The 16,095-nt window shown below is 56.5% G+C and overlaps 1 protein-coding gene across 1 annotated transcript; it reads right to left on the bottom strand.

The window, feature by feature from the left end:
- Positions 1-52: 52 nt before the first annotated feature.
- Positions 53-15,943, bottom strand: POLRMT (RNA polymerase mitochondrial). The gene is made up of 21 exons (XM_059489617.1): positions 15,886-15,943; positions 15,246-15,341; positions 14,135-14,748; positions 13,095-13,225; positions 11,730-11,916; positions 11,175-11,324; positions 10,894-11,061; positions 10,400-10,570; positions 9,409-9,648; positions 8,066-8,845; positions 7,679-7,801; positions 5,912-6,034; positions 4,344-4,523; positions 4,162-4,248; positions 3,778-3,891; positions 3,120-3,169; positions 2,773-2,871; positions 2,435-2,507; positions 1,877-1,959; positions 1,444-1,523; positions 53-871 (listed from the first exon to the last, which is right to left on the bottom strand). The coding sequence occupies exons 1-21, from the start codon at positions 15,941-15,943 to the stop codon at positions 822-824; spliced, it is 3,657 nt and encodes a 1,218-aa protein (XP_059345600.1). The 3' UTR covers positions 53-821.
- Between the last annotated feature and the right edge of the window lie 152 nt (positions 15,944-16,095).

Below are 16,095 nucleotides of genomic sequence, written 5' to 3' on the forward strand. Positions count from 1 at the left end.
GAAGAGGTCTGGGAAGCCACAGTCCAGTGAGAAAGGGAGGGTCCTGCCTGGAAAAGCTGCAGTTGGTCCCTGTGAGAGTCCAGCTCCCGCTGTAGCTGCACTGGCACAATTCCATGTTTCTGCTACAAAAGCATTTTCAGAATGTGACACCCTGTGCCCAGCCAGTCAGCAGAACAGGGCCAGACTGGGAGGCAGCAATCCCACCTCCCCGTGCCCCTGGAAAAGATTTCAGAGGACACAGCTCCTATCTTGTATTTCAAAAAAACATTTTATTTACAATATTATACACGTTGACCCCCAAGTTAGTGATTTTCCCTGCCTGAGCCCATGAGCAGCAGCAAAACTCATCCCTGCAAAAGAGAGTGAAGAGCAGAGCTGTGCTATGAGAGTGAGGACCGTGCCCAGAGCTGGAGCAGAGCACAGAGCAGCACCGGCCCTGTGGCCAAGAGTTGCCTGCCCTGCCAAATTTGAAAACCTGCTGATGCAGAGGGAAGAAGAGGGACAGCATCCCAGGACAGGCACCAGGCCATGCTCACAGCACTGGGGTGAAGCTGAGGGGAGCCACCCTGGCTCCTGCCACCCCTTTGCCCCCAGCCCAGAGCTGCAGCCCTCTGCAGGGCTTGGTGCCCTGTCCCTGTGCTGGGACAGCAGTGACAGCAAACAGTGCAGAGCCCCTGTCCCCTTAGAGTTTGCCCCAGCACCTCAGAGTGAGGCAGGGCTGGAGGCTGCAGCTTCTTCCCCGTGAGATGTGGGACACAAGAGCATTGCAGGCCAGTGCCCACCATGGCTGCAGGTCCACAGGGCCCTGTGGGCTGCCAGGCTCAGCTGAAGAAATACGTGGAATCCATCACTTGCTTCAGGTTGAATTCACCTGAGGGGAGCAAAGGAGAGGGCAGAGAGTGATGTGGGGATGGACAAAGGGAGGGAAGTGGCTTCAGTGCACGAAGGATCCCTGCCCCTGCACTGTGCTGCCCATGGAGCCACTCCACAGAGAGGTCAGGCAGAGCCAGATGGCCTGGCAGACACAGGGCTGAGGGATTAGAAGGAGTTAAACTAATTGCCTTAATCCCATTGCATGTATATCATCTAGATCCTGGCAATTACCATGCCCAGGCCCTCGCTCCCATCTCTGAGCAAATGCTCAGGGTTGGAAACAGATGGGAGCAGAACAAGAGCAGGATGGGAAGAGCTGGGTCAGCCTGGGGGAAATCCCAGGGACGCAGGGAGGATGGCAGGGAGCACTGACAGGAATGCTACAGGGGAATGTGGACATGCTGGACTGCTCTGCCCCATGGCACTGCACTCCAGCACAGGAGAGGAACCTTGATCCAAGGAGACAGCTCTGCCTTTTTGCCTTTTGGTGGTTTTGGGGGCCACTCCATCTCATTCCCCTTGTTTCCAAAATGCTCCTGAGCTGTGCATGTTCCTGCCCCATGCTCCTACCTGTGCTGGGGACATTTGACAGCTGCTCCTTCAGTCTCTTCTGCCAGTGGGCTATGGGCTCTGTGCTGGAGTTGGATGAACTAGAAGGAAGCAAATAAACACAGGTTATCTGGAACCAGGCACACCCTCCTCTACTCCCTAATGCAGCCTCTGACAATTGGATTCAGCTCTTCCAAAACAGACCAGGCACCCCAGAGTGAGAGCAGGAGCTCAGCCCTAGCAGCCCAGGCCAGGCTTTAAGGCTGCCAAACCTTCCCCTGGTTCTTCAGCAAAAGAGTGAAGAACCCTTGGGTTTTACACAGCTGTTGAAGGTGATTTGGGTGTCAAGCAAGAAGGAAGGACAGCTTCCCCACCCAGGCAGGTGACACAATCTGTGAGCACCTGGACATGACCTCTGTGAGGTGGAAGGGAAAACCCAACAGGTCAGGAATACCTGCAGTACTTCTCCAGCATGAACTCAGACAGATCCTGCAGAATCTTCTCGCTGTGCAGAGCCACAAACTGCTGCCGACAGACCTGACCCAGGGAGACAACAGGGAGGAGCAGCTTAGCAGGTGTTTTCTCTCCTTCCAGTGACAGGTCAGAGGTGAGGGGCAGGGAGAGCAGCAGGAGTGGGAAGGGAGAGCTGCCAGACAAGGGTGAAGGGAATCAGCCTGGGGAGGTGTGAAGCACAGGTCGACCCTCATTAGCACAGAAGGCCTTGGGAAGGACCCAGGGCAGGGCAGGGACACTGGCTGCCAGAATCTGTGGATTCTGGGCTGTTTATTCCCTGTTTCCACAGATTCTTTCTCCCACACACTCCCTGCAGAGCGGGAGGAGAACGGGTACCATGAAATCAGCTGTGACCGCCAGCAAACATCCCAGGCTCACCTCACCTCAGGGTGAATCAATCAGCCTATGGAGCAAAGCCCAGGGGAGGTGAGGCCTGGCGTGGGCACAGAGCACAGATCAGCAAGATTTGCTCCCAGGGGAGCCAGGAGGACACTTTTACCTGGTTCATGACATCCACGGTGAGCGCGTGAGTCCAGTAGCAGTCGTGGACTGAGACGAAGGTCAGGCCCTTCCTGGGAGGGGGCAGAGGAGCCATGAAGCAGAGCTGGGACCCCTCTGTGTGACCCCAATCAAGAGGGGGACCCCCTGCACAGCAGCTTTTCAGAGGGAGTTCCCAATCCCAGGATCTCCCTGTCCTGCTGCCTCCTTTCCTTCTCTGCCAGGAGCCCCAAATTCCCACCCACCATGGACTCCTCAGTCCCATGTGATGCTTTGCCCCAGAAATTCTCTGCCAGGAGAGTCCTGAGCCAGGTGAGAGCCCAGCTGCCCACTCCCTACCTGAGGCAGTGCAGTGCTGTGAGCATCATGTGTGTGGAGTCCAGAGAGTGGATGAAGTTGGGGGGAAAGGCATTCTTCTGCTTCACAGTGTCAGGTTTCCTGCAGGACAAAGCAGGGCACAGAGGAGCTGGGGCATTTCAGGGCCAGAGATGACAGCACTGGCACAGAGATGGTGACACCCAGCCTGGGGGTGAGGGGGCTGCCCTGAAGAGCCCCAAGCCCTGCTGCTCTGTCCTTCTGCAGCTCAGGAGCCATAACAGGAGCTCTGGCACTCTTTGAGAGCTTCCCTGATAGGAAAGCTTTATCCCCAGAGCACAGGCTGGTGCAGGCCATGGCTTTGTACTTACTGGCTGCTGTTGGAGGTTTTCACACTCAAGCGCTGCATGCCACAATTCAGCTGTGGGGAGAGAGGGCACCAGTGTCACCCTGCTGGGCTGGGCACTGCCCCTCTCCTGTGCCTCTCCAGAGTGTCCCAGCACCACAGCAGCTCCCACTGTCCAGTGACACTTTGCCCAGCTCCCCTCCTGAGGGTTCTGGCAGGCATCTGAACCCCTTCACCCTCTCAGGGTGAATTGGCCCAGGAAGGAGCTGGGCTGGGGGGCTGTGAGTCAGCACAGCAGCACGTGGGAGGTGCCAGCACTGAGACTGAGTCACAGGAGCCCTGAGGAGGCTCTCAGAGCGGGGAACGGCCCGTGCCCCAGCTGCCTGAGTGGGATGGAGCCACAGAGCTTCCTCAGCAGCTCACCCACACACTCCAGGCTCTGCAGGGAGCCATGAGGCTAGAGGATGTGCCTGCACTCAGGGATCCTACCTGCTCTGCAGGCTCACCCACCAGCGATGCCAACCTGCCAGGCCTTAGCCCAGGCTGTGTTTTCCCTGCTCCCACCATGGCACAGGGAGGATGGGGACCATGAAACCTGCCACTGGAGCCCAGGCTGTCCTCTCCCTGCTCCCACCATGGCACAGGGAGGGTGGGGGCCATGAGTCCTGCCCCTGGACACTCACCACAGTGGACCTGGAGCGATAGTAGGGCTGGATGATGGGCAGCCCCAGAGGTGTGACCCACTCCACTGTCCGGCCTGACTGGGCGATGAGCTTGGCACTCTCTGTCAGCCAGTTCTTCAGAAAAGGAGAGGAAGGAGCTGAGTTAGTGTGGAGCTGGGAGACCCCATCCCCTCCCAGCACAGGCCACCCTCACTCCTGCCACAGAACTCCCCAGGGCTTACTGGGGGGTTTGGCACAATCCCAAACCTCTGGGCTGGGGCAGGAGGATCCTCTCTGGGCCAGGAGCCAGGAGAACCATCTCTCTCCATGGAGCATCCCCTTGTCTATGCATAAATGGACCAGGGAAGGAGAAAAAGTGGAAATAAAGGGCAACAGGCTCCCTACCTGGATATCTCGAGTTGCTGAGAACATCTCCTTGATGCTGTTGAACACCTGCTTCACCAGATAATGAGATGCTTCCCACAAATACTCCTGGCATAGATCAGAGAGCCATGGGTCATACAAAGGGACAGCCAAAAAGAGGAAAGTGACAGGACCCAGGGAGGGGGGACACACAGGAATGGTACCTCGGGGAACTCATCGATCTCCTTGAGGCGTTTCTCGATCTGCAGGCGGCCGCCGTAGCGCGTGACCCCGTACACGACCGTCATCACCGTCTGCTTCACCACCTTGCGGCTGATGAAGCCCTGCAGCACCTGGGCAATCTTCAAACCCCTCTCAGCATCCTTCTTCCGAAACTCCTCCACCTGAGAGAGTGCCTCTAGTCAGGGCTGGCATGAGCCATGCTGGCTGGAGGCCTGTAGGACCCTCCCAGCTGAGCACCGCCTGGCTCAAGCTGCCATCAGGATCCCTGCAGCCCATTTTCCCCACCCTGGAGAACAGAAGGCACCAGCTGAAGGAATCCAGTGCCTGCAGAGCCTTCCCTGCTGCTTTAGAACTTCTTCTGAAACTCCTCCACCTGAGCAGAGTGCCTCTAGTCAGGGCTGGCATGAGCCACGCTGGCTGGAGCCCCCTCTGTGGTTGGGGACCTTCTCAGCTGGGCACTGCCTGGCTCAAGCTCCCATCAGGATCCCTCCCTGCTGCCTTGGAACTTCTTCTGAAACTCTTCCACCTGAGCAGAGTGCCTCTAGTCAGGGCTGGCATGAGCCACACTGGCTGCAGGCCTGTAGGACCCTCCCAGCTGGGCACTGCCTGCCCTCAGGATCCCTGCAGCCCATTTTCCCCACTCTGGATAACAGAAAGCAGCTCCTGAAGGGATCCAGCATGGATAACAGTGCCTGCAGAGCCTTCCCTGCTGCTTTAGAACTTCTTCTGAAACTCCTCCACCTGGCTCAGAGTGCCTCTGAGTCAGGGCTGGCATGAGCCATGCTGGCTGGAGCCCCCTCTGTGGTTGGGGACCTTCTCAGCTGGGCACTGCCTGGCTCAAGCTCCCATCAGGATCCCTTCAGCCCATTTTCACCACCCTGGATAAGAGAAGGCACCTGCTGAAGGGATCCAGCATGGATAACAATGCCTGCAGAGCATTCCCTGCAGCCTCAGCACTGTCCCTTGGTGCCAGCTGGGACAAGGACACAGCTTGACTGTGGCTCAGAGCTTTGGTTCTCCTGTCTCTGCCCCCCAGTGATAACTGAGCAAATTCTGCACCCCCATGAACTCTTCCTGCTCTCTGGAGAAAACCTGCTGAGACCCAATGGGAGATGCAAGGTCCAATGCCACCTGAATGAGCCTCTCAGCACTCTCCCAGTGGCAAATTTCACATCACATCTTGCAAAGAAACCAAAGACTTTGTAGCAGGACCAAGGCTGAATCTCTACCCACTCCTTCCAACTCAGCTCAAGGAAGAAAAATCTCACAACCCATGGGCCAGCCAGCTGTAACCAAGAGATGAGGAGCATTCCTTGCTCTCTTCCACCTCTTCAGCCTAGTTCTCCCAGGCTTCATTCAGGACTAGTGAGGACAGCAGAACACAGAGGGGATTTCTCCACGAGGACAGATTTCCAGTCAGATCCACTCATGCCTCCCCAGTTCTCTGCACACTCATCCCCCACCTTTCTCCTTGGGAGGTGACACCCTGTGCACACCAAGAGGAGGAGGCAGGTCCAAAAGGACCCTGTGTGTCCCCACAGAGCCTCACCTGCTGGGCCACTGCACTGTAGACATCCTGAGGGAGCCCACAGGGCACCAGGTTGACGGAGGCAGCGCCGCTGAGGTCCCGGCCGAGCGCTGCATAGTGCTGCAGCCCGTTGCAGGAGCCATCCTGCAGGGAGAGCACCAGGAAACAAGGGGTTAATGCATGGACAGAGCCCTGCTCATCTGCCCCCTCCCCATGCACAGCTACCCTGGCCTCAGGTGGTTTTTATTTCCCCTCCCCACTCTTCAGAGCAGTGACCATCTCGCAGCAGTGACCATTTGCCTTCTGGACAGGTTTCCTGCCTGAGTCCATCCCCAGCTGCCGTGACCTGTGAGGTTTAAAATCAGAAACCTCACATCTCAACCTCTGTGGGTTTCCAAAGACATCAGAGCTCTGTGGAAACACTGAAAACCAGAAAATTGGGAAAACACCGAATGTATCTGGGATGCTAAAAGCAGCCCCAAGAGGCAGCAGTCAAAACAACCTCAGCAGTGGGATCAGAGGCAGGAAAAGGCAGAGATCCCCCAGGAAGCCCCAGCTGGCTCTGAAAACAGAAACCAGCTCCCACCCAGATTTCCCAAAGCTGCACCAGAGGCACAGTGAATGTCTGCCACAGCAGCTGCCCTTGCAGCCCTGCTGGAACCAAGAGCAGCCCAGGTGGGACAGACAGGACCTGAAGGATGGTGCAGGAACATCTTGGTTCTCCCCAGACTGCACTGGCAGTGATGTTTCTCAGAGATGTGCTGCTGTTCCTGTCCCCCTGTGCTCAGGATCTCCCAGACACCCCAGGACTGTCAGGTTCCTCAAGCAGGGCCCCCTTTCTCTCCCCACTCCCTGCAGTGTGAAAAGGCAGCACCAGGACCTGATGGCTCTGTTAATTGAGCACTGATGACTCAGGCTGAACGAGACTCTGGCACCTTCCAGAAGTCCTTGCTGATGATATTTCATAAACTGCACCCTCCACACACCCCCAGCTGCTCTCTCGACCTTTTGTTGTCATCAAAATATCAGACCTGACTGTCTCATGTATATTCCAGGCAGAAAAATTGCTGCCCTCCTCACTCAGTCATGGCCACCTGATCTCCTCAAAAGAAAAAGGAGCAGCCACCCCTCACCTATGGCCACTATCAGCCTCAAAGCTGTGCAGCCAGGGGGGACAGGTGCCTTCAGGGAGCACCTGAGCAGGCACAGGGCACATTGTGACAGGCCACTGAAGGTGGGGGACAATCACCTCTGTCCCTGTGCCCTTCCTCAGAGTTCCAGACCTAACATATTGGCTCTTGCAGAGCTGCTTGGCTTCAGGCACAGAGCAGGAGTGGAGAAAGGCCTCCAAAGCACAGCTCTGAGCATTCCAGCCAGCCAGGTGTTGCCCTGCTGGGCCAACTTCCAGTCCTGATCCTGTGCCTGCAGAAGGTGACACTGGCCTGGCTCTCACCCTGCAGCAGCTGCCAGCGAGCTCCCAGCTGGGCTCTGCTCGAGCCAAGGGAAGTGAGGCAGCCCTCAGATGTTCCAGCTCAGGGATGGCTGCGGGCAGCAGCAAATCACCAGAGTTCTCATGCCAAAATGCCCCACACTGCATTTCTATTCCTAAGAAACCCAGCCACGTGGAGCAGGGATTGCAGAGCTGGAGACCTGGATGCTCCTTCCCTGCCCTGCTGAGCCTCACACAGGCTGTGAGGACCTGCCAGGCTCCTACCTGGTGAACTGGGAAGGAGGATCTGCCAGGCTCCTACCTGGTGAACTGGGAAGGAGGATCTGCCAGGCTCCTACCTGGTGAACTGGGAAGTGAGAGATGTAGGCTGCAGGGTCTGGGGACCTCGAGGCTTTGGCGATTTCCATACAGCATGCCAAGGCTTGCCAGGGCTCATCTGTGTCCATCCACCACTTCCTGCCCTGGGAATGAGAAAGGCCAGGCTGGTGGGAGCAGGCAATGCTCCTGTGCACCTCAAATCACAAGCAGGAGCCCCTGAGCACCTGGAGTACACTGGGCACAGCACCTCCCCACCATGCCTCCACTTCCCATCATGTTTTCAGACAGGAACAGGTTATTTAGGAATTTAGGTTATTTGCCTTCTCCCTTTTTACCTCTCAAAAATCTTTCCTAATGTTTTTGTTACAAAATCCATTCTGATTTCCATTTTATTTTACTTCACGTACTGTGAGCGGGTGGTCAGCCGAGTCCAGGATGTCCTCCATGATTTCATTGGCATACTCCAGCCTCTCCTGCAAGGCATTCTTCTTCTTCAGCCCTGTCAGGTTGATGAGGTGGATCTTCAGCCAGTCAAGTCCCTTGGGGCCCAGTGGCCTCCCCTCTGCAAACAGCAGGATGGCCCTGGTGACATCGTTCCCCAGGTGGTTGAAATAGGGTGGGCATGGGTAAGTCCTGCCACGGAAATCCATGTTGTGAGGGAACCAGAACACCTTGTCCCTGACATAGTTGGCAATGGAGAGCTTGTAGAGAGCATCCATGCGCAGGCTGTGCATCTCTGCAGCCTTCTTCTTGCACAGGAACACCTCGTGCTTGAAGGATTTGCTCCAGGTGGAGGAATTGCCAGGAGGAGTGGGAGGCTTGGGAGCCTCGGAGAGGGGTGGTGGGATGTCCAGCTTCTCATCCCCTTTGTCATTGAAGATGGAGATGATGATATCCAGCACTGGCTGGTTGATCTTCCAGGCACAGTTGCCCAGCTGGTTGAGGGCATCCAGCACGGGGTGCAGGTTCACCAGGGGACACTGCTCCAGCAGCAGCTGGTGGTGGGTGGTGTCATCCATGAAACGCATCAGTTTGGTGTCATTGAGCACAAAGGCACCAAAAGTGGGGGAGGTCCAGGGCACAGGGGGGCACAGCATGGGCATGGCAGAGGAGTTGAAGGTCAGCGTGGTCTCTGCAGCGTTTGACACGAGCTGGGAGAAGATGGGATGGGGCCTTATCAGCCCGACCTGGAGAGGAGGATCAGCAGCAGAGGGTTAGGGCTGGAGTGTGGGAGAGCCTGTGGTCAGTCAGACATCCCACAAGGATCATGCCAAGTAAGGTTAAACCCTTCTCACCTGCTGAGGAGAGGTAAAATCAGCAAGAACTGCTAACTCTGGTATCTGAGTATAAAACCTCAGTCTCCTTACTTTCAAAGGACAATAGTAATCCAGTGGTCTTAGGAGCCACTCATCTTGGTGCAAGTCCAAGTGAAAGTAATGAACCTCTCACCAGTCCTAAACACATTCATACTCTTAACCCTAGTAACCCTCTCCACCCCCATCCTATTTCCACTTCTATCCAACAACCTCAATTACAAACACAGTCAAAACTTCCTTCTTATCAGCCTAATCCCAATAACAATCTAATTCCACTCTGGAACAGAAAGCCTCACCTCCTTCTGAGAATGAAGAATCAAGGGCTCCTAAAGCATCCCTGAGCAGGAATGGCAGCAAGGACACAAAAGAGCCTTGCAAGGATCTGATTTTGAGAAAGGGGGGCCCTGCACAGGAGCCCCCAGGATGAGGCTCACCTGCCAGTTACTGTAGAAGGAGTAGACGTGGTAGAGGACAGGGATAGGCTTGGACTCCAGGCGACGATTGAGGATGTTCCTGGGCACCTTCACAGCCTTCACCAGGAGCTCCAGCATGTGCATGCCCAGGCGCATGAGGAGCACACAGGGCCACGTGCAGGACTTCAGGTTGAGGGAAGGCCCAAAGCCTGCTTCTGCCACCAGCTTCTCCCAGTATTCCCGTGGCAAGTACTGCTTAGGCTGGGAGAAAATACAGTCAGCTGGAGTGGATCAATCTACCTGAGATATGGCCCTGAGAAGGAATCTCCTATCTTTGTGTCCCCAAAGGTCCTTCCTGATAGAGGTAGGAAGGCTGAGGAGGCTGTGTCACAGACACCTTTTATGAAAAATCCTTTCCTTAGGATTTTTTCTCCTGAGAAGCTGGGAGGCCTCAGGAACAAAATGTAAACATTGATTATCTGCTGCTGTGGAATGCAGCAGGTGGATCTGTGATTGGTCTCATGTGGTTGTTTCTAATTAATGGCCAATTACAGTCAGCTGGCTTGGACTCTCTGTCCGAGACACAAGCCTTTGTTATTAATTATTTCTTTTTCTATTCTTAGCTAGCCTTCTGATGAAATCCTTTCTTTTAGTATAGTTTTAATATAATATAAATAATAAAATAATAAATCGAGCCTTCTGAAACATGGAGTCAACATTCTCGTCTCTTCCCTCATGCTAAGACCCCTGTGAACACTGTCACAAGGGTGGGCTGAGCCCAACAGTGAGAATGGGAACAGTGGCACTGCACCACAGCCCAGTGCTGACACCCTGTCCCCACATCATGCTGCCCAGACTGCAGCCCTGCCTGCCCCTATGAGCACCCAGCTCTGAGAACAACCTGCTCACCTACCCAGAGCAGCAGGCTTGGCCCCTTCTCCCCTCTTGTCCTCTCCTGCCCTGCAAAGCCCAGAGCTTTCCTGCATGGACTCCTGGCCCCAAGGGCTCCTACCTGGCTGTCCTTTGCCAGCAGCTGGATGTAGCTCTCATAGATCTGCTGCACCTTCTCCAGCTGGCCACTGCGCAGCTTCCTCTGGATGATGTACCTGTCATAGACCTTGGAGCCCAGCTCCCTGGCCAGCACTGCCAGGGACTCACCTTGTGGAGACAGGTCATTGAGGATCTGGGAAAGGGAAAGGCAAAAAGGGTTTAGGAAGGAGGAACAGAGAGATACAGCAGAAAGAGCAGGAGTTAAAGCTGCTGTGCAGGGAGCACAGAAAGATGCTGATTTCCATGATACTGAACAGATGGTGAGGAAGGAAAAACAACCAGGACAGAGCATGGATTTCTCTGGCTGCTCTGCAAAAGGAGCAGACAGCCTGAAGTTAATAACCTCATGAACCTCTCAGGAAATCCCAATTCTGCTCAAGTGGGACATTAGTGCTCTGTGACACCCCCATGCTGATAGTCCAGCCCCACTCCTGGGAGGGTAGGGCAGGCTCCTACCTGCAGCATGATGTCCACATACTCCTCATCTGGCAGCAGACACAGGTAGGGGTAGAGGACGTTGTACTTGGACATCCTCTTGGGCCTGGCCATGCTGCGCTTGGAGCTCTGCAGGGCCTGCAGGATGGCATCGCGCCACTGCGAGCGCAGCGTGCCCAGCAGCTCACGCTGCAGGAAAAGGAAGGAAGAGAGCTGGTCAGCATGAGCAGCCTGGTCTCTACCTCATGGAGCCTCAGCTCTCACCCACAGGTCCTGAGGGCTGTCCCAAACCCAAACTTTACCGCTTTGATGGCCTGTGGGGTCAGGGGCTTGGCTGCCTCCACGGACTCGATGGTCACGGTGTTCTTCAGCTCCATGTCCAGCTGCTGCTGGAAGCACTCCTGCAGCTCCTGCACGGAGAAATCCAGCTTGGGGTACGCCCCCATCGTCTCCTGCAATGGGAGAGAGGCAGTCAGTGCCAAAACTGGGAGGAGAAGCCATGCTCATTCTCCAGCTTCCCTGCAAGAGGAACCATTGTGGTACAATTCTGGGTTGAAAGCACCTCGCTGGGATCTCTGGGCCCAGAGGTCTCTCACACACAAATCCCAGAGGCTGCTCTGCTCCTTGTGTTATGCACCTCTGCAAGCACCCCCTCCCACGCATGGAGGCCATCTCCAGCCCCCTGCAAACCCTCTGCTTTGCTGTTCCTCTTAGTTATTAATATTAGTAATGTCATCCATTCAATGTTTTCTGTGGGTTATTGGGCACAGATCAGGTTAAAAGGTTTTTTCTTTCTAGCCCTCCCCTGGGCTGTACCTAAGAACACCTTCAACACCTCCCTGAGCGCTGTGGCTTACTCTGGAATAGAAGTCCTGGAGCAGAGAAGACTTGCTGATCTTGGGGCTGGGTGGAGGAGGCAGCTGGTAGTTGGGCTGGACAGTCCTGATGGCAAACAGCACCTTCTCCTTCTCATCTTCCTCAAACAGGCACTTTTGGAAGAGCTCATCCACATGGAAGCCACTGCTGTTCAGCTGCTGCAGGTATCTGAGGAGGGGCAGACAGGACAGGCTGGATCTTCCCCAGGGGCCTGAGCATGTTGTACAGGAGCTGCCTCAGCACAGCCTGTCCCACAAGGTCACCAGCAGCCTCAGGTTACAGGGATCAGGTGTCCATCCCTCAGCCTGCACTGCTGCAGAGCTTCCTGGGCAGGGAGGCCTCTGCAGCTGCCCACAGGCAGCCCCGCAGCCTGTGCTGCCCTGCCACAGCTCCACACGTCCAGCACAGCCCCCTCAGAGGCAGCTGACTGGAGATATTCCCTGAAGGCATCTAGAATGTGTCAGCAGCCAGAGGACAGAGAGCAGTGATACATCCCTGAGGTTCACACGAGTGCATCAGAAGCTTTCTCCATCCTCTGAGAGGAGCTGGCTGTGCCTCCAGCCTCAGGCACTGCCCCTAGGCCCAGCCTGTGGGATCTTCCAGGGCCCTTTGAGCTGCTCCCTTTAGCACTGACACTTTGCTGTCCATGAAATCTACCATCTACAACCTTGCTATCTTTAGCACTGACACTTTCCCATCCATGAAATCTACCATCTACAACCTTGCTACCTTTAGCACTGACACTTTCCCATCCATGAAATCTACCATCTACAACCTTGCTATCTTTAGCACTGACACTTTCCCGTCCATGAAATCTACCATCTACAACCTTGCTACCTTTAGCACTGACACTTTCCTGTCCATTATTCTCTATAAAATCTACCTGAATCTCCTGACCAAGCTCCTCTGGAGAGCTCTGCAGGAACCAGCTGTGTGACTGAGCCCACCAAAATGGGCAAACCCCACAGAAGGGCCAGAAAAACAAACAGAGGAGCCATAAAATAAAGCAAGGAGCCAAGCCATTCCCACCAGGCAGCAACTGAGGGAGCAGAAGTGAGATGCCTGGGATGGCTGTGGAACCAAGGAATCCCTGACTGGAGAGGGCCTCTCCCAGCCCAGCTCTGGGGGAAACAGTACCTGTTCACACCTTCCACATCTCCTCTCCCTGCACAATCTCACACAAACTCCCCAGCAGTGGGGGTGGCAGGGAATGTGCTCCACCCACCCCAAAATCTGGCCATGGGAAGTGGCTCAGAGCATCCAGGTGGGCACACAGAGGGGACAGCTCTTCCTGACCCCAACCCAGTGCATCTGCCAGCATGTGGAGCTCCTGAGGCAGGTGTTACCTCAGGACAGCTTTGGCAGGTGACCGGGTCCGTCCTGCACACTCCAGGGCCGTAGCATAGGAGTCCAGGTTGGGCTGGAGACCTGCAGCCTCCAGGATGGAAAACAATCGGTCCAGGCGGTTCAAACAGCCCTGCAGGAGAGAGGGGAAGGAAAATGGGGTCACTGAGAAGGAAAAGGGGGCTGGGGTCACTGGGAAGGGAAGGGAAGGGAAGGGAAGGGAAGGGAAGGGAAGGGAAGGGAAGGGAAGGGAAGGGAAGGGAAGGGAAGGGAAGGGAAGGGAAGGGAAGGGAAGGGAAGGGAGTCACTGAGAAGGGAAGGAGTGAGAAGGGGAGAAGGCTGTGCACACCAAGAAGGGAAGGGGACCGTGGACATTGAGAAAAGAAAGGAGGCTGGGGTCACTGAGAAAGGAAGGAGTGAGAAGGGAAAGGGGCTGTGGACACTGAGAAGGGGGTTGTGCACACTGAGAAAGGAAGGAGGCTGTGGACATGGAGAAAGGAAAGGAAGCTGGGGTCACTGAGAAGGGAAGGGGGCTGTGGACACTGAAAAAGGAAGGAGTGAGAAGGGAAAGGGGCTGTAGACATTGAGAAAGGAAGGAGGCTGTGGACATGGAGAAAGGAAAGGAGGCTGTGGACACTGAGAAGGGAAAGGGGCTGTGGACACTAAGGGAAGGAGGCTGTGGACATTGGGAAGAAGGCTGTGCACACTGAGAAAGGAAAGGAGGCCATGCAGTCACTGAGAAGGGAAAGGGGCTGTGGACACTGTAGCCAGTGGGAAAGGAGGCTGAGCACACTGACACAAACACCCCCAAAATCACAGCTCCACACCCCTCTACTTTTCAGATTTAGTCAGATCTAACCTACCCTTTCCCCACTCCTCTCAAAGCCACCTCACAGGGATCTGTGGCCTCATGCCAGCCCAGTCCCCCTTGCCAGCAGCCCTGCTTGGACACTTGCTGCAGTGCCCAGCACAGATGAAAGCAGCTGGAGGCTGTTCCTCACGAGCCAGCCCCTCTCCCACCCGGAGCAGCAGGCTTTGGTACCTTCCTGGCCCAGATGCGCATGACGATGTTGAAGGCACCCACATCCATCACCTTCCTCTTCACGGGGGAGCTGTGGCACAGCAGGAGGTACCTCTCAGCCTCCTCTGCCTGCTGCAGGAACAGGAAGCACTCCAGGTTGGCCTGGATGGTCTGCTGCAGCACCTGCTGGTTGCTCGTGTCCTTTGGCATCTTCTGAGGCCTCTTCAGCTCTGCAGCTCCCTTCACCTCCACCACCCTGGGCTTGTTGTGGGGGCTGCCAGAGCTCTGGGTCCAGGCAGGGGCTGCTTTTGTCTTTGGGACCTTTGGGCTCTTCATGGTTTTTGTTGTGGGTGTGGCCTCTCCCTTGGCCTCCAGAGCCAGCTGGGAGGCAGCACTGCCCAACTCCTGCTTCACCTTTGGCTGCTGGCTGTACATCTCCTTCTGCAGCTTTTTGGCCCAGGTGCTGGACTGAGCCAGGCCATCACCCTGTGCCCTGGGAATGGGCTGCTTCTCCTTGGGGCCAGGGACCACAGCCTCCTGGAACTTGTCATTGTCCAGTGCAGCCACTTCCACTTTGCTGACTGTCACCTCTGGGACGCTACTGCCCTGCAGCTGCTTGGCTCGAGCCTTCAGCACTAGTGGGAAACAGAGAGGTGATGGGAGACAGGGCACAGCAAAAATCTCTGTCCTGTCCTCACCCTGGAAGTACCAGCATCGTGCTCAAACAAAAGGGTTCACACAAGAACTTCATCTCTTCTTGGCTCCAAAACAGAGACACCAACCTCTGTCTCTCTGAGATCTACCTGCACACCAGGAACCCACCTCAGCACCCCTGGAATGCACCCCAGGATCCTTGGAACCCATTCCAGCATCCCAGGAACCCACCCCATCCCAGAACCCCATCCTAGGAACCCACCCCAGCATCCCAAGAACCCACTCCAGCATCCCTGGAACCCATCCCAGCATCCCTGAACCCACCCCAGCACTCCAACCCAGCACCCAGGAGCCCACCCCAGCATCCAGAAACCCACCCCAGCACCCCTGGAACCCAGCAGTGTTACTGCCAGGGAAAAAGCAACAGCCCAGGCTGCTCTGCCTGCTGTCTGCTCACTGCATCTCTCCCAGCACTCACCTTCCAGCAGCTCTGTCCTCTCACAGGGAACATTTCTGTTCGCCTTCTCCTTGGTGCTGGCAGAGGAGTAGCTCCTGAAGATTCTCCATGGAATCCCTGCCATGAGAAACGCAGAGGTGTGGGGGGTCAGAGGGAGCTCCACACCCTCAAACACTCAATGTCCCCCACTCTGCCCCATGGCCCCAGCATGGACAGGGTGAGTGAGGGATGTTCCTCAGCTCAGCTGCTCCAGCAGCAGCACAGGAGGGACAGGGACACCCCTCACCCTCACGAACCAGAGGCTCGGAAGGAACACGACCCCAGGGACACCACAAACCCCAGCGCTGTCAATGGGGTGGCAGCACCCCGAGACCCCCAGAGCATGTGGGTGCTATCCCATACCTGGGACACGACCCAGAGCTCCCGAAAGAGCAACAACATCCCAGCACTTCCACAGCCTCCGCTCTACCCCTGGGGTGCTCACGACGCAGAAAGCGCCCCCCATGTTCCAGGTGTATCCCACAGAACGCTCGGCACCGTGGGGCGTCCCGGCCCAGCTCCGTCCGCACACTCCGCCCGTGTCCCGCTCTCCTGGTGTCCCCGCCGGTCCCCCCACGCCCCTCGGAGCCCCGGTGTCCCCCCGGTCCCCGTTCCCGCTCACCGGGCCCCCTCAGCCCGCCCGGGCCCCTCAGCACCGCCCGCAGCCTCAGCAGCGACATCCCCGGGCCACGCGCGCCGCGCGCCCCCGCGCATGCGCCGCGCCGCCGCGGGGCACGCCGGGAGCGCGAGTCCCTCCGCGCAGGACTACAACTCCCATGGTGCAGCGCGGCCGCGCTCTGCGCCCCCTGGCGGCCGCGGCGGCCCCGACGGG

This window comes from Ammospiza nelsoni, chromosome 27, assembly GCF_027579445.1.
Source record: "Ammospiza nelsoni isolate bAmmNel1 chromosome 27, bAmmNel1.pri, whole genome shotgun sequence".
NCBI classification, from domain to species: domain Eukaryota; kingdom Metazoa; phylum Chordata; class Aves; order Passeriformes; family Passerellidae; genus Ammospiza; species Ammospiza nelsoni.

Bases quoted from the DNA above. Each gene is read 5' to 3' on its own strand.
- POLRMT (XM_059489617.1), bottom strand. From the start codon at position 15,943: ATGTCGCTGCTGAGGCTGCGGGCGGTGCTGAGGGGCCCGGGCGGGCTG. The intron at 8,846-9,408 runs GTGAGCCTCATC...CCTCCTCTCCAG, and splicing joins CCTTCTACAGTAACTGGCAG to GTCGGGCTGATAAGGCCCCA. The intron at 1,524-1,876 runs GTATTCCTGACC...GCTTCCTTCTAG, and splicing joins ATGCTGGAGAAGTACTGCAG to TTCATCCAACTCCAGCACAG.